General features: G+C 50.4%; 1 protein-coding gene across 6 annotated transcripts in view; it reads left to right on the top strand.

The window, feature by feature from the left end:
• The window catches only part of Clec16a (C-type lectin domain containing 16A), a 189,389-nt gene that overhangs the window by 97,709 nt on the left and 68,523 nt on the right, over positions 1 to 23,157 (top strand). For all 6 annotated transcript variants that reach the window (XM_074059112.1, XM_074059113.1, XM_074059116.1 and 3 more), the window contains one exon: positions 786 to 906. In XM_074059112.1, the coding sequence (XP_073915213.1) occupies positions 786 to 906 (121 nt within the window). The remainder of the gene's footprint in view (positions 1 to 785; positions 907 to 23,157) is intronic.

Consider the following 23,157-nt stretch of genomic DNA (forward strand, 5'->3'; position numbering starts at 1 on the left):
AGTTGGTGGCAAGCCTGCTTCTGGGGCTAACAGCCGCTTCCTGTATAATTTCATTGGCTTCTGGGGACTCTGCCTCTTTTGTGCTCTCTGGAAGATGTCTGATGGCCACACTGGATTCTGACAGACACCCTTGTCCTGGGCCAAAAATCCCTGTGCTGGCAGAGCCATCTCCACCCACCGAAGGCTGGCTGGGAAAAGCCTGAGGGGCACACAGGAGACATTGCCACACCCAGGGCACCTTGGGAGTACCAGCCCTCAGCCCTGCCAGTAGCACACTCTTCACCATGAAGTAGAGGCCAAGAGGTGGAGAGGCCCACCTGGGGGCAGGATTTTCAATCACCAAAGGCATATGCATGCTCTGCTCTTGTCCCCTGCCCCATCAACAAACAGGACCTCAAAACACTTGCTAGTGCTTTGGATTCCATGACCTCTGCTGGCTTGGGTGGAAAGGCAGGCCAAGTCCAGGCCTCCCTGGAAGCACAACCTTGGCTCCTTCCTCTCCGTGGGTCTTGGATGCCTGACTAGGACTCAGGCTCATGCTGAGCAGGGACCTCACTCTTGGCAGGTGCTGGCAGGTGCAGGTGCTTGGTGACAGTGAAATGACCCAAACCTAGCCCATGGATGACTTGAAGGGCAGGCTTCCCCTTCTGTCCTGCTGGGCCCGCTCCAGGTCGCAGTGCTGGAAATGGGACTATGTGTGGTCCCTTGCCTTCCTTTCTTTCTAACGAAGAGTCACCCACCCGAACCGCCTCTGCAGTTCTGCTCTCTGCTCTCTGCCCGTCCAGGCCATCCGGGTATTCTTCATGCTGCGCTCCCTGTCACTGCAGCTACGAGGAGAACCTGAGACCCAGTTGCCGCTGACACGGGAAGAGGACCTGATCAAAACCGATGATGTCCTGGACCTGAGTGAGTGAGATGGGGGACCCAGTTCTGCTGACACACACCACAGGGGTGGTGGTATGTGATGTGCATTTTGTGATACCCTTTTTCAGTGACCGTGTACAGCGTGTATGCATGGCCTATGAACTTTTGAAGGAAAGGTCCCTAGATTCCAAGCATCTCTACAGGTTCTGCTTACTGGAAAGCAGTGGCTTTGCTGAAAGGTCTAAGTAGGGTGTTGAGAGGCTCGGGCAAGAGCGGGCCCGCTGCTTTGACTGCATTGTGTTGTAAGGGTTTTCTGTGGGCTCCACTGATTAAAGGATTCTGCTGATGCCCACAGGAGTTGGCAAAACCAAGTCACCAGTGTCAAGGTAAGCATGAGGGCTCTGGAGACCCTCAGCTCAGCCTGTAGCCTTGGGCTGCCCGTCTGATCATGCCCAGTTTCCTCCATAACATGAGACTGAGATTCACTTTTATTCACTTGTGGCAGGGTCTCACTATGTAGCCCAGGCTGGCCTGGAACACACCATCCTCCTGCCTCAGCCTCCTGAGTGCTGGAATACAGTCATGTACCACCTGGCTGGTGGCTGAGTCTTAAAAGAGACAATGGGTATAAAGTCTGGTTGGGTTCCTAGAACCCTTCCCACGTTTGTACAGCTTTCTCTCTCTCCTCCATTTGCCATGGGACATGTGCACATTGAAGGACACCATGGTGGTCTATTAGGAATCTTTGGTTATAGGAGGCAGAAAACCCCAATTAGTCTGGCTGGTGGTAAAAGAAAGGGGAAATGGCTGATGTCACTAGATGTCCAGGAGTAGCTCTGTCGTTCAGGCATGGCTGGATCTGGGTACTCAAAACAGTACGGTCAGGAAGCTGCCATTCTCCATCATTTAGCTCTGCTTTCCTCTAGTCCAGCTTCAGCCCAGGAGGCCTTTCACCAGGTTGTAGAATCCAGCAGCTTTGGAGTTCTCTCTGCCAGCTAAGCAGCCCAGACAGAAGCAGTTACAAAAGTCTGAGGTAGAGTTCTCAATGACCTGGATCAGTGGTAAGAGGAACGTGAGGCACTGACTCGCCCTGAACACAGAAGTAGAGTCAGGTCCTTCTGACCCTGTCACCTGAGTGTGAGGAAGGAGGAGGCCTTCAGAGGATAATGTCAAAGGAGAGGTGAAGGTCAGGCAGACAGGAACAGCTAATGGCTCCTCTGCTGTGCTTTCAGCTCAGACTGATTGATGTATAATGTACATAGAGGAAAATTCACCAAGCTTTAGTGTGTGATTCAGTGAGTCTTGGCAAAACTGTTCAGTTGTGTGCCCAGTGATCATGACCACTGAGCCCTGGCTTTCAAGCCAGAGGTCTCACCACTGCTCTTGAGCAGTTGACCAAAACTGCTGCCAGAGCCTCCCTTTCTTTGCCTGTAACATGGGGTGGTTGGAGCTGGGCGTGTAGCTCAGTGGTCGAGCACTTGCCTAGTATGCACGAAGCCCTGGGTTCCATCCTTAGCACGAATAAAGGAGTGGTCTTTCTGGTATTTCAGGGTTGTTTTGAGGATTGAATGAAGTGTAATAGGAAGTATGGGGTGACTGAGCACAGTGCCTAGCACGTAACTGTGCTCAGCACACGTGTTGGTGTGGCCTGCAGATGAAATGCCACAATGCTTTTGAAGAGTGAACATACTGCCTGACCCAGAGCTGGAGATCTGAAATAAGACCTGTGCATGTCACCTGCTTGTCTCATTTTTTCTGGCCTTCCTCTTGTTGATTCTCTTTCATCTTTGCCTTTCTTGGAAAAACAAAGCTGTAACCCTTCTGTGCTCTATATTCGTCTCCTTTGGCCCTTTCCCCCTGGAGAAATGGCCATGGTGATTTCTGTAAGGGTTTAAATTGATCGAGATGGCTGAAATCATAACCCAGTCTTTCTCTGATCTAATCCAAGTAGAGGAAGGAAAACAGCAGGGCACTGAGAATGTGTGCATCCATGAAATGGAATTAAATTTCATGCTGGGAATTCACATTCCTTCCCTCCTCCCCCTAGGAATGGTCCGCTGAAATAAAGGTTACAAGTATTTCACTTATCAATTTTAATTGATTAGATTGCTAGTGGAGATCACTTAACTAAGACTTTTTGGGTAGTTGGCCATTAAGAAGGGCTGTCTGTCTTTACCCCATCTGATTGCAAATTATGTCTTTTGCTAAAGAGGGTGACATTCAGAAAATATTGGGGTTATGGATTTTAAAAGTGCATGGTACTAGAATAAGATGCATGTGTTGTGAGCTGGCTTCTTTTTTACACAATGTTGTTTGTTCATAAATGCTGGGAGAAATGATCATACTTTGCAGTGCACAAAGTGCTTTCTGCACCTGTGAAGGTGGAGCACCCTGGGTGAGGGCTGATGACTGGAAGCTGGGCTTTGTTCGAGGAAGCTGACTCAGGGAGAGAGATTTGGGATTGGTCAACTGTTATCTCCCTTGATAAGGCCTGATGGCTTAAAGAAATGCCGCTCCACACAGCAGGAAGCGGTGACATAAAGTATATTTACTGACCTCATCAGACTATGATAAGAAACCACTGCAGGAAGAACACTCCCCAGGAGCCAGTTCAAGTGTTTGCTGGCCAGCAGCAGGTGAGCCCTAGCACCAAAGGTGGCTTCTGCCCAAGAGCATCAAAAGGTGTGGTCATACCCAGGAAAGCAACATGCTTACCTCCCCATGCTGAAAGGTTGTTTGCTGAGGAGGGAGAGTGGCACTGGGTAGAGGTCTCCAGCTGACAGAGGTCCCCAGCTGACTGTCATGGGCTGTGCCAAAGGAGGGAATAGGGGAGAAGGAAGGGAGAGGAGAGCAGACCAGATAGATGAGCTCTTTGGAGCATCACCACTGCCCCCACACCCCAGCCTCAGCTCTGGCATTTCTTTCCTTCTCCCCTGGTAGTTTTATCTTCCACTCCTTTTAAAATACCCTGGCACCCACCCACCCGGTGTTTAAAGTGAATGGAACCCGCATATCATTGCCTCTTTAAACACTTCTCTAACAGACAAGGACTGTGCATTATTCTTAATTGAATTGATTGCCACCATTTGCAAATCCCAAGTGTCCCCAGCCCTGGTGGTGGCACACAGCTTTGGGCTGGAGGTGGGGGTGGGGACAGCCCTGGAGGTGGAGCTAGTGCCCCTTTGTGCTCCCAACCTGTCTCCTGGTCAGTGGCTTGGCCGCCTCTAGTGGAGCTGAAAGTAATCAGCCTTGAGGCCTTCCCTTGTGGGGTCTCCATGCGCAGGAGGTTTAGTGGCCTGGCCTCTAGAGTAGCTCTAGATGCTCAGGGAGGGCTGGGGAGGGGCAGAGAGAGCATGTGCCGTGCTCATTGTACTGCCCTGGGCGCACAGTAGGTGCTCAGGTGCAGAGCTGGCTGTGCTCCCTGCCACCACTGCTGAGAGACATGCACTTCGCTTTCTGCTTGAGCCATGCCCTGCATGCGTATGCTGAACTGTTTAAAGCTTTTTGTCCCTGACATGTGAGCTCTCTGGGGACAGGAAAGACAGCTCTGGCCAATAGGAGGGGCTGTGGTACTCCTTCACTCCTGTGGCCCACTGATAACAACTGCTCCGAGGACCAGCAGGCTTGGAGGAGAAACCCCAGGCTCCTGCCCAGGTGTGGCCGTGGAGCCCCGACAGGATTCCTGCCTATCTTCAAATGACACGGGCCATCATGGTACTGGGAACATTCACCCATTGTCCAGGCACCTGAGAGGCCCCAGGCAGTCAGAGATGCTGGGCTCCCAGCTTCCTTCCAGTTCCATTCATGTGGGCACTTGACACACACATGGTTGTAGCCACAGCACATGCTATATGCATCAAGTCTTGTCTTCTGATCTTAGAATACACTCAATGAAAATCTGTTCCATCAAAATCCATGCAAGCATTCATTCAGCCATTTATTTAGTACTTACTGTATGCCAGCACTGGACCAGGAGCTGGGATGTGATTATGGCAAAATCCAGACTTGGCCTCTGGTCTTTGGGTGCAGCCAGTTTGAGGGGAAGAGAAGAGAAGGGAGCAGACCAGTAATAGGCAAGTAGGTAAATGAAGTTGACCAGCAGGCTCCTTGCTGGAAAATAACTGGGAGAAAATTCCTCATAGGCTGGCAAGGGAAGGCCTCTCAGAAGAGGGGCCACACCAGAAGGGGCCAAAACTTTCTATGAGAAAATGCAGAAGTGAGTATGTCAGAAGTAAGGCCAAGGTGGGTGAGACCCTAAGGGAGGTGACGAGTCTCTCACGTAAGCAGCAAAGGAACACAGTGGCTGTGTCTCAATTGCAGGCTTGCCTGTGGAACATCTGTCTAGAGCTGCACCTCCAGGTCATAGGATCCAGCAGAGGCCTTTGGCCTGTAGTGAGGGGCTATAAAGGACCTGTGGCTTCGTGGTTATGAGCATGGGCCAGTGCACCTGGATGGAGAGCCCAAGCCTGCCCTGGCATTGCCTGTAGCATCCTTTAGGCTAGCAGCTGTGGCAGCCATGGTTCCCTCAAAGTCCTGTAGACGAGTAGCCTGGGTTCCTGCAGAGTCCCTTACATAGGCTGCCACAGCTCCTGAGGCTTCAGCTTTTGCAGAGAAGAAGTTAACCAGAGGAGGGAAGGAGCAACGAATGTGCAGTGCCTAGATCAGCTCTGGCACAATGGCAGTGAGACCATTTAGGAGGGATGTAGGTAGGGATCAGTGCCATGGGTACAGGGGGCTGGGACAGGGTGGGGACACATTTTGTGACTGACTTGTCACAGCAGAGCTGGAGAGTCCCACTGACTCTGGGGATCTGAACTTGGGTACATGGTGGCAGGGGCAGGAGAATGGTGAGTTCCTCATGAGGTGGGCCAGTCCTGGAGGAGGAGCCTACACAGCCATCCTGCAGAAGCCTCATCTACAAGGTGGGGTCCACATGTGGCTCATGCCCTCTGGTTTGCCTGGGCAAGTATCCCTGAGCTCTGCTTCATCCTGTTCTATGGCCTGGGCACAGGGCTCTTCCTTGCACAGAGACCCATCCTATTGGATCCAGCTTGTCCTCTGGATCCCACACCATTGTGCCTTTGAAGCTAATCATCAACGACAGCAGTTCTACCTCATTTGTGTCACCTCTGGCAAGTCAGGCTGTAGTAGACCTTCCTTCTGCCCTCCTGGCTCTTTCTAACCAGGGTCTGCTTGTTTAAGAGGGGAGGCAAAGGCTATGGAGGAAGCTTTGGGTCTCAGAAAAGTTTGGTATAATCCCAGCTCTTTTCTTCCTGGCCATGATACTTGGACAAACTGACCTCTCTGAGCCTCAGCTCTCTCATGGATAAAATGGGAACATCAGTGTTCACTCTGCAGGATTATTGTAAAACAGATACAGGATTGAAACTGCTGGTCCTCAGGCAAGTAGGTCCACAGATAGTTTGGTGGGCAGTAGAATGTCTGCAAGCAAATTTGTGTTAGCCACTGACATTTTAAAGTCAGGATATTTCACTGTAGAAACCTAACTACCTATCTTGTTGAGTATAAGAAGATTGGCCACACAGGGCCTGTGTACCCACAGGTAGCAAGAGGCCACCCCTTCTCATGGGGAACACCCTTGACTCCAGCCACGAGCCTCCACAGAACTCCAGGCCTGTGTGTCCAGCTGCACCTCATGGCTCATCTCCTGCTCACCAGGAGCACTTCAGAGCCCAAGCTTCCTACAAAAGCAGCCTGGAGCCTTTCCATCTCAGTTGACCTCAGCACGTCTTTGACCCCCCCACCTCCCCACTTCTCTCATACTCAACTTTCAGTTGGTGAGCGCACGTACTCAGCTCTTCCCACCAAATGTCACCTCCCATCTTTCCCTGCTCCACCCTGGTACCCTGCTCTGAGTTGCCATCAGCATTCACCTGGATCATTGTAGCAGGCTCTTATCCAATCAACTGCTTCTCAACTCAGTGTGCATGTCATCCTTTCAAAATACAGTCCTTCAGTGACCCTTGAACCTGAACACCCTCTGGCATAACCTTTCTCTACTTCTTGCTCTTTTTCAGACATGCCAGGCACATTCATACCTCAGGACCTTTGCTTGGCTGTGTCCTTAACCCCCACAAAACCACTTGCTCTCCAAAATTAGCATTCTGTGAGAGACTAAAGGCCTGTGGAAGCCCACATGTGATGCTGCTCCAAATTCTTCCAGCCTTGAGATCCAGCCTAAGTCCTTTCTCATCCAACCTTTGCTGATGAACACAATTGTGACTATGAATGTTCTGAAAGACCTATGTGTTCCCCCATCTTCCCCTGTCCTCATGCCCTGCCTGCTTTGTCAAGCTCCATTGCATATGAGAGCTTTGAGGCACATTGGGACTCCCTGCTGGGCCTCTTCTTCCTAGAAGGGAGTAGCTTTTTTTTTTTTTTAAACAGTACTGGGATTTGAACTCAGGGCCTCATGCTTGCTAGGCAGGCACTGTACCACTTGAACCATTCTACCAGCCCCTCTCCTTGCATAGAGATGCATGTCTAGCAAAAGTGTTATGGAGCTCCCCAGGCAAATGATATGGTTTGAAAATGTGAGATCATTGATTTGTCTTGCAAAACCAATGAGTTTTGTGGTCTTATTTTTCAGTTCTGGAAAATTCTCCGTGTTGACTTATTTTGCTGATGGCCCAGTCACGGTCATGTGCCTTACCTTGGTGAAAATGAGAAAATAGCACAAATAATAAAGACCATGAAAAGCAAATCCAGAATGTGTAAATATCCTAGTATCCTAGGAGATACCTGACTTGAGCTTTCAGAAATGTTAACGCTGAGCTGGGGGTATCTCCGGGTTTAAGCACCAAAAAGAGAGATAAACCAATAAAATACCCAGACATGAGATAACTACCCCCCTCCCCAAAAAAAGGGAGGCAGGATGGAAGTACCATTCTTAGGTTATCTGAACTAAAGAGAACTGGCAGCTATGGGTGTTGATTGAATCTTGCACTAAGAAAATCAAAAATGGCTTTTAATTAAGACCATTTTTCTGGAAATTGGGGAATTTGCATGTGAATCCATAATTTGACAATAGGGTTGAGGTCAGTATTATGTTTCCTGGGTGTGATGATAGCATTGTGGCTCTGTGGAGTCCATCCTTGTCCTTGGCTGAAGTGCGTTACTGTGGTGTCTGCCACTTTGGGACCACTCAGAAAACAGTGGGCACGAAGGGGATGGGAGGAGGGGAGCGAGTGCAGTGCATGTTAACAGGTGGTGTGATTCAAGGTGAAGGGAATGAGTGTGCTCATTGTACTTTCTTTAAAGTTGTCTGGAAGTTTGAAATTTTTCAAAATAGAAGTTTAAGAATGTGTCAGGAAAGAGAGATCAAGTTGTTGGAAATCCAGCATTCAATACATAGGGAATGGAATATTCCCTAGATTTCAGAAAGCCTGGGTTTAAATCCCAGCTGTGTGACCTTGGGCAAATTAATTCACCTCTCTATAAAGTAGGGCTGATTGTGTCTGCTTCTGTATCCTATAAACTAAAAGATATCCAGCATCCAACTCAGTGAACGTAGACTGTACACTGATCCTTGAGATGCTTTCTTGTCCACTACAGAGTCTCTGGAGGTATCTGACAGAGCAAAGCCTCACGATTGTCCTTTCCAGGATCCATGATGGCAGGTGGACAAGGTCACCCCGGATTGCTAGTTAGAAGAGGTTTCTCGGAGAAATGACTTTCAGGAGAGCGGGCAACTGATTGGGCTTTCATTTAGACCTGGGTGGTTCCTCGGGGGCCTGTAGTTCTGGCATCCCAGCAGGGGTCCTGGAGAAGCAGTTTGTTTAGTGCTGATGCTGAAGTGAACCAGTGTTGTTAAGGTGAAACCAAGATGTGAGTGGGTACCTGTCATTTGCAGAGTCAGATGTGGAGGCAAGTGTGGGTAATGGCCCTTCAGCCTGCACTCCCCCTTCCATACCCGGTCTTCAGTGGGAGCAACAGACCAGTGCCAGGAGCTCATTTGGTGGGGCACCCTGGTGGGCATCCCCGCAGGCCTGTTACCCAACCTGCTGACTTGTCTCACTGCAGACCTCACAATTGGGCTCACCAGCCATGCAGCCCCTGTAGCTCCACCCCTTCCCACTCCAGCCCTCTGCCTCCTCCCCTGGCCAGTGTCTCCTTCAGGGTGCCCCTCCCCTATGAGCTTCGTGCTCCTCTTCCTGCCTGTGTCTTGGTGCATCTCTATGCCCTAGCTACAGTGCTGTGCGCTGGCTCCTGCCCGGAGAGCTTTCCATCTCCTGGCCTCCTTTCTACAGCTCCATTCCCCTTGGGCACACCTCAAACGAGCACCTCCCACTTGGTTGGTGTCTCTCTGGTGCCTGGCATGGCACCTGGTACACAGTAGGCACTCAGAAAGGACTTGTTGACAAACGTGAGGCCCTGAGTTCAAACCCTGCCAAAAAAAGGGGGGGGGTTGTTGGATTGAACTGATTCAAGTTTCAGCAGCCACCTTAATTATTTGTAGACACTCCGAGACTTTCATTAACATGACAGTGGCATTTTTCAACACTGTTTTGTGTAATTTAAGGCAGCTGTATTGTTAGAATAATGATGTTTGTCCCTTGTTAGGTACATTTGAATAGTCAGGTTCCCAGCACACACTTTTCTCCCCCAAAATAGCCCCAGAATCTTGTACCCATGGTGGCAGTTTCTAAAAATGTGGATCGTCTCAATTTCAATGATTTGAAGAACCCCAAATCATTTTCCAGCTAAGGGCTAAGGCATTTCTCTTTTTTCTTCCTCCTCCCACCCCATTACTCTGCTTTAAAACTGGGGCTCTGAGCTGGATGGATCAGAAACAGTCATGTTTGAATGAAACCACCAATTCTCTAAGGAAATGGGGAGCACGGGATTAACGACATTTCCTCTCTCTATGAATTAGACTTTTTCCCCGTGTGCTTGATGAATAATATTGCTGGCCACTTTTCAGAAATGAAGTAGAAATAAGGAGAAATGAAATTTGTATCTTATAAACTGACTGGAAATGTGATTATAATACAGCTGTCAGTTTTGTTCAAGTGGAAAATTTTTAAGTAAATCCAATTGCAGCATTATTTGGTTCTTTTAAAGCAGGGTGATGTAGCTGTTTCCTGCATATTGATTATTTGATTGGTACCTGTCTGCTGGACCTATTTTTTTCTTAGTAGCTCTCATTGATGTGGTTTAATGTATATTCCTGTAATCTTTCCCCATTTTATAAACTTACAATCATAATTGAGCTACATTAGAGAGACATGTTCTGCTGAGATCACAAGGTCACCTAATGACTGTGCGCTCTTTGGTTGGCTGTGGATTGAAGCGGTTCCAGGACAGTTGTGAACAAGACAAACATTTTTTTTTCCTCTCCAAAGCAGGATTTCTACATTCCAGTCTGCACACTGGGGAAGTAGGGGAGACTGGGTTTAAGCCTTTTCCTTCTTTGCCTATTAAAATGATTGTTTTTACTGAAGGCACGCTACAGTTTGAATATTTTTCCCAAAGCCCTGACTTCCCACACACTTGAAAACAGGGCCATGGTTCTGTTTGCTCAGCTAGGAGGGCAGCTGGTAGCTGTCCTTCTGTGCTGGGCAGGTTCTGGATGCTGTCAGGGGCAAGGACGGATCCTGCTGGCAGGACAGTCTCAGCTCTGGCACCCTGAGGCACTGCCACTTGATGTGTTTCTGCCTTCCCACCTCAGATCTCTGTGGCTGTACTTCACGGGGTCTTGGGGAGGATGGGTTGTTACCTATGAGTGGCCCAAGAAGCTGGACATCTGGCTTCTAGCTCTTATCTGAGCCCCATCCTCCCCAGGAAGTAAGTGTTAACTTTGCTGAAAACCTCCAGTACCTTGTTTCCTGTCTTCCTTTTATCCCTGCAACCACATGCTCAAGCAAATCCTGTCAAGTTCAATCGTCAAATAGATGGAGAACCTGTGCAACTTCTCCACCCTGCTCAGGACTGGGACACAGCCCTCTGACTGGGGTGGCTTCCTCCACCAAAGCAGACATCAGAGCCCTTCAGGGGCCCAGACTTCCTATCTCAGGGTCAATTCCAGAGTCCTGTCACCTGCAGGGCCCTGCACCATGTGTGCCCCCCTTCCATCTGTCCCTCACTGTGCTTCCCAGGCGTACAGAATTCTAGGCTGCTGGCTCCCCAGTGGTCCCAGCTGTGCTTCGTCTCACTGCCTGCTGAAGCCAGCTTGCTTGGTACCTGGCTGGCTTTAAGACCCAGTACAAGAATTCGTGGGGGAGTCGGGCTGAGGGTTAACGTTGTGCTTCAAGACACCCTCACTCTGGCCCACTCACCACTACACAGAGCTCCTCTCCTGGAGTCAATGGCTTCCCACTCATGATACACCCACCTCCTCCACCAGCCCAGCTGCAAGGAGTGACACAGAACCTAATGGCTGCCTAGGCCTCAGGAGGGAAGGTTGGCTTCTGGCCCTGATAGCTGATCAACCACAGAACACCCAAAACAAATCTCTGGGGAGACTGAACCAGCGATAGACAGTGTGACCTTTATGAAGGTCTAAATCAGAAGAGGGCCACCCCCATGCCCCTCACCTCTCCTGGCCCAGAAAGCCACTGGCTACTTTCCCCAATGTCTGGTCTGTTTACCAACCCCACTCTGCTTCCAGTCAGTCGTCCCCCTCCAGCCCACTCTGACCCAATGAGAAGAACAGACAGGGCTGGGGAAGAGACCAGCCCCTCCCACCTTCTCAGGGAGATGGTTCCATTCAGATTGGGCAGAAGCCTAAATATAAACCACACGAGGCTCAGGAGCCCCTGGAACAATGCAGAATGTCCATTGAAGTCTGTTAAAGAACAGACACCCTGGTAGAAGCCAGAGGCTCTACAGAGTCCTGGGGATCAACACGATGGATGGCACAGTAGTCCATGTGCACGGAATGGCAGATGTTCTCCACTTTGCTAAGCTTTGAAGAGATGTACAGAATACCAAGCTTGGGGCATTTTAAAGCCTAAATTAAGTCATTTCTACTTTGACTTGTCTGAAAATAGAAGAGAATGCTCCTTTGCCACACGGTCCTTGCCTAGCTGCCCAGCTGCCCAGCTGCCCAGCTGAGGAGATGCTCTGGGCCATTAAATCTGCCCCTAACCTGGCAGCCTGGCACAGCAGGTAAGGGGAGGCCAGTGGTTTCCAAGTCAGTGGGATGCGGCTCCTTTCCAGAAAGTTTCTGTTTTTCTGGCTTTGGGCTGGGCCCTGACATCTGTGTGCTTCCTAGCAGATTCATTGCACAGCCAGTATTCAGAACCATGGGGTTAGTCATAGTGAGGAAGGTTCTGGAACTCAGCGCTTCTTCTTTGCTGCTCTTTCCAAAGTCCAGTTCCCTTTGGGAGTTCTCCTTGCCTGCCTGCTGGCGAGGTGGCTGGAGGTCTGCAATACAATCTCAACTCTCTCTAGGTCCTAAAGTTGGCTTCCAAGGTGGAAACCGAAACCGTGTATTTTCCAGGTCATGCTCACAAGTGTGACATCCCTCAATGAACTGGCCCCAGCTGGCCTTAACTGCCCTATCTTGAGCACTCTGGAAAGCAAGACGTGTGCAATGCAGTGTCTGCCTGGGTGTCACCTGGGCATGGAGAGAGGTGCTTGGGAGAGGCAGGAGGAGTCACGGGTTCTGCTGTCCTGTGGCTCCAGCAAGGCCCGTCCTGGCCAGTAACCTTGCCTGGTGTGATTCTGCCTAGGTCAAGGTCAGCATCTCCACCTTGGGCACCTTATCTGAAAGCAAAAGTGTCTGTTTTGATGCGTGGGTCTTCCTGGATGTTATCCTCGTGTCCCATCCTGCCCACCCTCCCCTTCCCTGTGCTTCAGAGCTGAATGCCCCACCCTGCAGCTCCCATGTATGAGTGCACACTCAGGTAGTCACTCAACTGTTCTGCTTGACATTGTTTATAATCACTGAGTCTGGGTGGAGCAGGAGGCTCCCTTCCAGAGCTCACAATTCTCAGCATGGAAACCCCAGCCTGCTCCTAACACTCCTAGTTGTCCTGAGCCAGTGCGGGTCCTGGGAACAGTGATTCTGTCTCAGCAAGGTTGTAAAAATGCTTTGAGGAGCAAACTGTCCAGGCCAGAGTTAGACAGCCAGACTAGGAAGGCTCAGAAGTTGGCAGGGCCGAGCTGGCCTCCCCAGTCCTTACAACTTTTTGAACTCTTTGTTTATAAGTTTACAAGTGAATTGAGAATTTCACCCCATCTTCCCCTCTGCTCCTTGGTCTAGTGGGCCACCATTTTTTTTTTTTTTTACACCAACTTAGTTCAGGTTCTTCCCTCTCCCTGCCAAAATAAATAAATAAACCCATGCAACTTCCTGGCTTTTCAACTTAGTGCATCCAAATTATCTCTCGCATTCATCTTTCTTCTTACCCATACTCAGCCCTTTGAATCTTATATGTTTTGCATTTTTCTAAATGCAATTGGGGTTTTCCAGAGCTGTACAAAGCCAGGAAATACTGAATGTCATTTAAATGACTCCTGTTAACCTTTAGCCTTTAACTGGTTTCTCATAGGACTTGCTTCTTTCCCAACTCTGCTTTGCATTCTCCATGACCTGGGATTTAATGGAAGTCTGCAGCTTTCCACTCCCTGCTGAGCTCTGTTTCTGTTGTTGCCTCTGTCTGTCCTGTGAGCCCTGCTACCAGACTCCTATAGCAGAAGTTAGAGGGAGAGTGCAAGTCCCAGGCTGTGTCTAGCAGAAGGAAGGTTCCAGGCAAGATGTTGCCACTTCCTGAATTCTCCAGGCCCCTGGCCTCAGCTGCTTCCTTTCCTGTCATGGTGTCGTCCTCTGCCATGGTGCCACAGATGGTATTGAGTGACCTGTTTCCTGGGATCTTAACTCATTGGACCCCCACAAACTGGCCAAGTAGGTCCTGCTGTCACCTTCTTTTATGGATGAGGATGCTAGAGCAAAGAGAGGCTCAGAAGCCTGCCCCGTGTCATGCTGTGTCAGAGGCAGGCACCAGGTTACAAGCACACAGCTCAAAGTGCAGCCTTTGCTAAGACTGGGCTAGGACCCCTCTGTCCATCCATCCCCGGCTGCCTGGTGGGTTCTGGGTCAGGTGCCAGGACTACAGAAAAGGATAAGGCCAGCCCTCCTCCGGCAGGAGTGAGACCCATTGGCAGATGGGTGTAGGTACTGCAGGGAGCAACAGGTGGACAGAGGGTAACTGGGGCTTTGCTGGGGCCAGGAGGCTGAGAATTGCTTGAGAGCCAGTGCTCGTGCCCTGTGTGTTCTGAGTGACTGCTTGACAGGTATAGGCAGGTGAGGATGCCGCAGGCACTGGCGTGAAGACACAGAGGTGGGCTTGGCAGCCCTGCTCAGTAGCCCACGTCTAGAGCACCAGGTAATGTGTTGGTTTCCTGTGACTGTTGTAACAAATGTATACAGACTTAGCTACTTAAACCCACACCAGTTCAGGGGTTCAGAAGAATGGTTTTGGTCTCACTGGGCTAAGAGCACCTGTCCTCTTGCCTTGTCTACATTCCAGAGGCTGTTTGTATTCCTTGGCTTGTGGCTTCTTCCTCAGCCAGCAAAAGCAAGTTGAGTCCCTCCGACCTGTGCCTCACTCTTCTACTCTGAAGGACCCCTTCTAGTTAGATCCAGCTCACCCAGATAACCCCCCCATCTCAAGTGCTTTAGTTTAATCTTGTGAATCCTGTTTAAAGATTACATAGTCACAAGTTCCAGGGATTAGTGTGGGCAACTTTGGGGCCGCTATTTGTCCACCTGGGTTATGGAAACTGGAAGCAGATGGGGCAGGCTCTGTGTGATACACTGGACCCAGGTGACACTGTGCAGTGGAAGAGCCCCTGAGAATCAATGGCAAGTGCTCTGGGGTTCTGTGACTGGGCTTTTAGGGCCTTGGCAGGTCCCTGAGGCTTTTTAGCCCTGTGTAGGCCACTGGTGTGAGAACTAGCAAGGGCCCCATTTTTGTGCTTCTAGTTGCAACTCTTCTCTTGGCCCTACTCCTCCCACCCCACCATCCCTCCAATGTCCCTAGCCTTTACCTGCTGCCTTTCCCAAGCCTGGGTGCCCAGCTGTGTCCTGCCTTCTCGCCAGTCTTCTTTCTCCACCCTACCCCTGTATACCATCTCTGGTAGCTCAGCATACTTCTTCTCAGACTTTCCTTGCCTTTTGTCTCTAAAAGGCTCAAATACCATTCTCCATGGCCACCTGGTCTCCCAGACTGCCCCTCACACTCAGGGCCTTTTCATTTCTTCCCACAGACATCTACCCAGGACAGCCATCCCAAGCCAGAGGGTGGGGCCTTGCCAACCAAATGGAGTCAAATTAGACTTTGAAGGATTAGAAAGTTCATTTGTTCAGTGGTCTGCTACAGAGGGTTGGTCTTAAAGTGGTGGGGTTTAAGAGTTTTTATTGACTGTAACAGAAAAACATACTGATTCAGGTCTCAAATATACATATGCAAACTGAAGTTCTATAACACTGCTCTCCATTTCAACAGTAATCTTAGAAACTGTGCTTGTGTGTGCATGTGTGTGTGCATGTGTGTGTACATGTGTGTGCATGTGTGTACATGTGTGTGTGCATGTGTGTGTGCATGTGTACACATGGTAAATCACGGTACCCAGATCTGCTGTTGACTGTTACTCAGCCTATAGTGCCAGGGCTCCTGGTGTCTGCCACTTCTCCAAGTGCTGCCCTTCCCCGGGGACCCCTGTCCAGTCTTTCACTTCTCTTCCTGCCGTGAAGAAAGTGTTTCTCTTGAAAACAAGAGCCAGCTGCCCCCACTCCCTAAATGATACTGGGCCACACCAAACACAGGAAGTCATTTGGGTTAAAATTTGGAGGTTAATGGTGTTTGGGGCTGTAGTTCAATGGTAGAGCATGTCTACCCGGTGCTGCCTCTCCACATCCTTCTGTCACCTTCTGGAAGGAAAGGGATAGTTTCTCCCGAGGCCAAACTCAGCTGGGTCCTGAGGAGCAGAGCCACCTAGCCAGGGTAAGAGGTTTTAACTTCCATATTTGGGGAACCTACATTCTAGTTTTGCTTTTCAGTTGTGTGTGGGTATGAGGTTGTAGTTAGCACTGGGAATTGTGGAAGGTGGATAACTAGCAGCCCATCTGTGGCTTCTCCACCAGTTTAGGTGAAACTAGGGGTAGCTGGGAGTTGCAAGCAAGGTTGCAGTCTTTAGGCTTGTCCTCCTGGCCCCAGCCCTGAAGCAGCAGGGGATTCCTAGAGAGCCCGGCCAAAGATTCTGAGAGTCCTGCAGACCCAGAGCTGGTCAAGCAGATGGGAGGGATGAGAGCTGCAGCTCACCTTGTGTGGGGTGCTGCCTGAACATTCTCATGTACAGGGCCCCCCAGTAGGTGGGGCCTAGCCAGCATCTGAGCCCAGGGCCTGGTCAACTCCAGAGTCCTCAATCTTACCCTGCAAGCCCCACCTCCACTCATCCCACCCAGCATCATCCAACCATTTTCCACTCCAGACCCTTTTTCCTACTCAGCACACACAGCAACATCGTCAGTTCCCCCACAGCAGTTTGTTTGGGACAAAGATGGGGCTCAGGCCCAGAATACTCACCACGGCCCCAGAAGGTGGGCCAGCCTTCTGCCTGCTCAGCTTACTGTTTGAGGGGTCCGTGTGTCTGCCTCACGAGGGGGAAGGATGGCTCTGCCTCTGCCCACAGCAGCATCAAGGCCCAAGCCCTACTGCCTACTGGTCCATCAGGATCTGAGTGGTCTGACCCTCTGCCTTCTTTCCAGCCTTAAGACCACCCTGGGAGCCCACCACACCATCCTTTTCCAGTCCCTCACTGTGACCTGAGCACAGCTGACCCCGCTTCCTGACCCTTTCTAGTGCCACAGCAGCACCCCATCCTCCTTTGCTCAGCTGACTCCTTGACATCCTCCAGCTCTCTGCAGACAGGTCACTTCCCAGCAAAACCTTTTCTGATCACCCAATGTCTAGTTCACAGCATTTCCTGCTGCGGGTGGTAAGTGCCTGTTTTGTGTGGCTATTTGATTTGAGTAGGTGCCTAGCTAGTTTGGGGCAGAACCCCTGACTGTTGCTCACACCTTACCATGTGGTAGGTGTTCTGAAGATTCGTTACAGATGGGTGATTAGAAATAAGAGAGTGGGTTAGGGACTGAGCCCACAAATGAGGACATCAGCCTTGTTTTTAAAACTCCCTCCGTGATCCTAGGGCTTCAGGGCATGGCTGTCAACCCAGCCATTTGACAGACATCTGACATGGCTCTCCACTTTGGGTTGGCCTTTTTTTCCCATGGGGAAGTTGGAATGAGATCAAGACTTGATTTGAGGGCCCAGCATTAGTCTTCTGAACTCGCCTGGCTGTGTGAGTCATCTCCATGGTGGAAGCAGGCAATTTAAACTCTAAAGGTCAATCAATACGTCAGAATACAGAGTAAATCAGCTACGTTCCACCCTGTGCCCTTCCATTCCTTGGAAAGCCTGCCCTCGACCCATGCCCCTTGAAGATGCTGCAGAGGAAGAGGTAGCCCAGGCTGGATGGTGATTACCTCGAGGAAAATTAACACCATGACATCAGTCCTGAAGGCAGAAAAGGCCTGTGGCCAGATGGCTGCACATCGACTGGAATAACTCACCAGCCAATGGGCCTGGTTTAGGGAGGCCTTTCCTTGGCCTTGCACATAAATCAGCAGCCCCTGTGCAGAGAGAATGGTAGCCCTTGTCAGGGATGGGGGAGGGGAGCCACCTCTAGAAGCCCGTCTCCCAAAGGGGTCTGTCATTGTCTGAGGGAGCAGAAGACACCTGTCTGACACCCTTCTCAGCCAAGACCTTGCTGTGGATAGGACCCCACATCCTAGGTCCCAGAAGGACTGCAGTAAGGGGTTTTTAGCCAGGCTATCAGAGCTATCATGACAGCCCTATTTTCACTCCACAGGCCTTAATTTGATGGTCAGGGGTCATGTCTGTGGCTTGTCAACACACAGAATGGTTTTCCTAAAGGAAAGAGCTTGCCTCATGTTGAGTGCCCATAAGCACCCTGGAGACCACAGACCCTCAACCAAGTCCCAGCCTTGCCACTTGCTGTGTGGCCTTGGCTGCCCTTCAGACTTCCAGGTCTCTGTTTCTGCAGCTGTGAAATGGGAATAACGAGGTCCCGCAACCATATAACAGAAGACCAGAAGGAGCACTTGGCAGGCAAAGGCATTTGGAAGTATTTCGAAAAGTATGCACGTGATAAGCTCCTGGCAGGCAATACTCTCCAGTGGTGGTCTGGGGATGCCCAAGCCAAGAACAGCCCTGCTGTCTTGATCATAAATGGCTTTGTCACACTGTGGGTGTGGGACCCTGGTCCCAAGTGTCATGTCCTGTGCTTATCAGGTCAGGCCAAGTTACGCTGCAGTAACAGCTTCACCAACAGCTTAACACAACAGAGATTATTTATTATTCCCTCTAATGTCCCAGGAGCCCTGCTTGCCCTGTCACTTAGAGGTGAGGCTGGCAGAGGCTCCCCCATCCTTTAGCTGCACTGCCTGGCACCCGCCCACCTCCTCAGTGGCAGAGAAATGAGAAGGAACTAGAGGCCACACTCCAGCTTTTTTTTTTTTTTTATTCACATGTGCATACATTATTTGGGTCATTTCTCCCCACACTCCAGCTCTTAATGCTTCAGCCCCAAGGGACTTGAGTTTTGCTCTTTTCTAGTGGCCTCACCAAACTGTCAAGACGTGGGAAAATGAACTGGGGCAGGGATAGCAAGCACTGACTGTTGCAGCCATGACCACACTGATGGGCACACACTGCAGCCTGCTGCTTGGGAGCCTCTGAGCTCAGCAACCAGCATAGGATGTTTGGGGGATCAGATCCCCAGGCCCCCACCCTGAGGCAAGAAGAAATCTGCTGGGCAGAGACTGAAACTGAAAGGGAAGGGAAAGAACTGGATGGATTTGGCCTTGATCAATTTCAGGACATTAGGCAAATAACTGGGTGAGCCCACTTGCCTGGGGCAGGGGTTGATTTGCAAATGATTACATTCCTAAACCGCAGTGCTGCTGGCTGACTGTCAAGCACCAGGGCAAACCCCGGAAATGACCCTCAGTTCCAGGAATTAACACCCCACTGTCCCCACCTCCCCCACTCCCATCCCTGGAAAAAGGGTAGCCTGGGAAGCAAGCCGGCTGTCCATACTGAAGGGCAGCAGAACTGGGGTGGCCTGTGTAGCCTGACCAGAGCCTTCCTGGTGGAGCTACAGAGCACAGGGGATGTGAACATAACCTTTGGGGACGCTGGCCGAGGCCCTGGTTCCAGCTCTGTTACTCTAGGAAGTAACTTACCTCTTAGGCCTTCAGTTCCTTGTCTGTGAAGTAGAAATAAGTAACAGCTGCTGACCAGGGAGGCCGTGTGTTGACCATAGGTGCCATTATTGCTGTTGTTGTTGGAGTTGTGCTTACACTTGGTGATGCTTCCATCCTGCGAACTGTGGCATCCTTGGCTTTTGGGTTGTACGCACAAGCACCACACAAAGTCAGGGATAAGATTCAGGACTGGGCTCCAGGCTCATGCCCTGGCCCAGCAAGTAGAGGAACACACACGGGGGGCAGCCCACCTGGCTCAAGTCCTCACCCGCTCTTTCCATGACCTGGACAATCTATGTTGTTTTAACAGCGCCGTTCTATAGTACATACCTGTCACATTAACTCTTTAGTAAATAACTGCCCATTACTTTTTATTTTGTTTTTGAGACAGTCCCGCTCTGTTGCCCTGTTAGCCAAGATAGGTAGACTTTAGATGGTGGTGGTAGCTGGAGCCAAGTTATTTCATACCACTGCCCAGAGAGACCCCCCCAGGTCCCGCTGGTACATGTGATGTTGGGGCTGCCCTGTCTGTCTCCTTGCAGTCCACTCATGCTCACTCCACTGGCGTGGGGTGGGGAGGTTCTGTGCCAAGGCACCAAGGACCCCCAAACGGAGGCCTTCAAGTCCCACCTTTCAGATGTTTACCATGCCACAGAACCAGCTGTATCATCTATACAATCTTTTTCTTTGAATCTACTTACCATTTTTCCCCCTCAGAGCAAGGTGGGCAGGTTAAGCCAGTCCTAAGCTTTGCCCAAGATGTGATGGGATCAATAAGCCAAGTAGGTTGTTTTCTCACTCCCCCTAAAAAGCTGAATGCAGAATGGCAGAGAGAGAGTGTAAAATCACACACATGTGTGCCATCGAAGGCTCTCTCCAGTGCCCTGTGTGGCCTGCATGCAAGGTGTACTTGTGAGGCCATCTGTGTGCCCACCTGCCTCAGAGTCCAGCTCATAGACAAGCCAGGAAGAGACCCGTTCCTTGGGGTCATCTGTGACCCTCATCATACAGCAGTGAAGCACTCTTAAGAACCATATTAATATTTTCACTTTATGAGTCTTAATTGTGTGTGTGTGTGTGTGTGTGTGTGTGTTGTTAGGGATTGCACCCATGTTAAGCAAGCTTTCTAATACACCCCGACCCTCTAGTTTTGTTTTTTGTTTTTTTTGTTTTTTTTTTTTTTGAGACAGGGTCTCCCTAGGTTGCTGGCCTCAGAGTAGCTAGGATTATAGGCATGTACACCAGGCCTGGCCTAAACTACATGTTTATGGCCTATAGATAGTAAATGTGCACAGATTTTTTTTCCCCAGTGGAACATCTGTTTCAAATTAGGCCGAGATGCATTCCAAGTTTGTGCATTCATAGGATTCAATCCCAGGTTGTTTTGGCCCAAGTAAGAAAGTTCTTTCTCTCACCAATGCTTCTTCCAGGGGCAGGGAAATAGATAGAAGTAAATTAGACTGAAGTTATCACAGTCATCACGGACAGACATTTAAAATGCCAGTTTCTTGCCCAGTGGCTGCCAGACTGGTACAGAATTTGCATTTGTTAATGAACTCTGTGGTCTCTCTTGACATGGGTACAGAGGCCCAGAGGAAGTGGGAGCTGGGAGGTCTTGCCCAGTTCCCAGTGAGGTGAGGGTGCTATTCCCAGTTTATGTGACCAGGAGGAAAGTTTGGGGCAAGACGAGTCAGAAAGCTCCTGGTCAGAGCTTTCTGCACTGCGAGCTGCAGTGGAAGCCCTGGGTGACCCTAAGGGCTTTTCGAGTCCCTGTGCTCCAGAAGCTCTGGGGCTGTATCACCTGTGTGCTCTCTGCCCCCAAAGGGAGAAGACCCGTGGTGTGGGTAACGTGGGGCCCTGCTCTCTGTCAAGTGCCATATGTTTTGGATGAAAGAAACCCTGTGGAATCCTGCCCTTGAGAAGCAGCTAACAGCCTCACCTTAGGCTTTGAGGCCCAAGCTGTGAGAGGCCTTGTGATCGGCCCAAAGGTACACAGCTAAGACAGGCAGACCAGCCTCAGAGCCCAGGGTGCGTGGCCCCCATGGTCCCTCACTCTCCCCTCCACACTCGGCCTTACCTGGTGGACTCAGGCACCCTTTAGCCAGAGGGTCCTGATGTATTTCTGCCTCCAGTGTACAGGCCGCTGCTCTGGGGACAGTTTCCAGGTTCCACTTCCAGCTGGGAGTGGGTGAGGGGTTTGGTGAGGAGGAGGAAAATCTCTGGGGTGTTGTCTCACATGCAGAGAGAGCGACCTGGCAAGGGCCACTGTGACTCCAGGACTGGAGGCAGGCTAAGGAAGACTAGCTGATATGGCCTCTGATGACAGTCTCAGGTTGAGAATATGCCTATGACCTCTAGCCATGAGCTGAGCCCCCTCCGGAGTGGACCATGTCAGTGCGCTGCAAACCTATTTTCAATGGGCCTAGGAGTGATGCCACATCAAACCCCTGGCAGTGGCTGGAAAATAGGTTGGCTCCAAACACCATCTCCCTCTTGGGCAGCCTAGAGTGGATGCCCATCCTGGCCAAGGTATGTTGGGGCCCTGCCATTTAAGTCTAGGCCATGATATCCTTTTGCCGTTTACAGGTGTACTTGTTAGGCCACCAGCTGATAGAGGAACGCATTCTCATTGTAAAAGGCTCAAACTATGCAGTCTATTCACTAAAAAGTGTAAGTGGTCCCTCCTCCACGGCCCACTTGCCTGCAGCTGCTCTCTAAGCCCCTCACCCATCTCAGCGCTGTCAAGGCGTGGTCCTTCCAGACTCAGCTCCTTGCACTTGCGCATATCCATGCTCATCTTCCTACAGAGACTCCACTGTCACCCTAACCCTCGCCCAGGTCTGGTACATAGAAAATACCTATCCAGTGAATGACTGCAGCTCTAGTTTTCACATACTTGGGACCTTATTCATCTTGTTCTGGAGTTTCCTGCATCAGGACACGAAGGTGGAGCTTACTGCACATGGTTGTGTTTAATGGCAGTGCTCTGAATCCTGTCCTGTGCACAGCCACCCTGCCGACGGATGTTGCGCTGTGTGGGTCACTCACTGTCATAGAGGACCAGGAGTGGCAGCTCTGTGAGCAACTGTACTTGCCAATGCGTTGCTTTAGTGGGAAGGGTTTCATGTGATGGAACTGCTGGACTCAGAGTTCGGTATAATGATACGAATGACAGCTCTTATCCAACTGCCCTTCCCCAAAGGACACTAACCACTATCCACCTTTGCCATTGTGCCTGAAGCACATCCATCTACTAAGTGTTGTCAGCCTATCTAGCTGGTCAGAGGTGGTTGCAGGGTTCCACCTTCCATACCTCAGGTGGTCAGAAGGGGCACAGTTCAGGGAATGGCGTTGGTAGGAACACCAAGGCCACCTGCCAGATGGGCAGAGCTTGCTGTGTGGCTCAGCCCACCCTAAAACCAGCCAGCCCTGTGCTCCACTCCTTTTTTCCATCCCATCTTTGCTCATCAAAGAGGTGCCAAAAAAGACTTCCTACAGTTGGAATTCCTGCCTCTGTCATGAGTGTGTAGAGGCCACACAGCTGTGTTCCCTCAAACCTCCACCATCTTTCACATTCAGAAAATGTTTAGACATTACCAACCATCTACATATTGTTTATTTTTTAAAAGTTCCAGAAATATGCTTGCCTCATTATTTAGTTCTCTGCCAAACACTCCATTGCATCAAATAATACATCATCCGCAGAATCCCAGTTCCTTGGAAAAACCCCAGAAGGGAGACCTGCCTCGTGTGACCAAAGCTTTAAAATCACTTTGAAATTCTTGGCTTGAGAAAGAGCTGAAAAATGCTTCATTGCTTCCTGTTTGTGGATTTATGGGATGATTCTTAGAGGCCAGTGAGAAAAGGGACCAGGGGCAACCAGCTGGAGCTCCTCGGTGACAGATGTGCTCAGGCAGGAGCACGTGATGCTGAAGGGTGTCAGCCGTGCTGCCATGGAGCCTCCACATCTCCACGCT

Source organism: Castor canadensis, chromosome 17 (assembly GCF_047511655.1).
Source record: "Castor canadensis chromosome 17, mCasCan1.hap1v2, whole genome shotgun sequence".
Taxonomy (NCBI): Eukaryota; Metazoa; Chordata; class Mammalia; order Rodentia; family Castoridae; genus Castor; species Castor canadensis.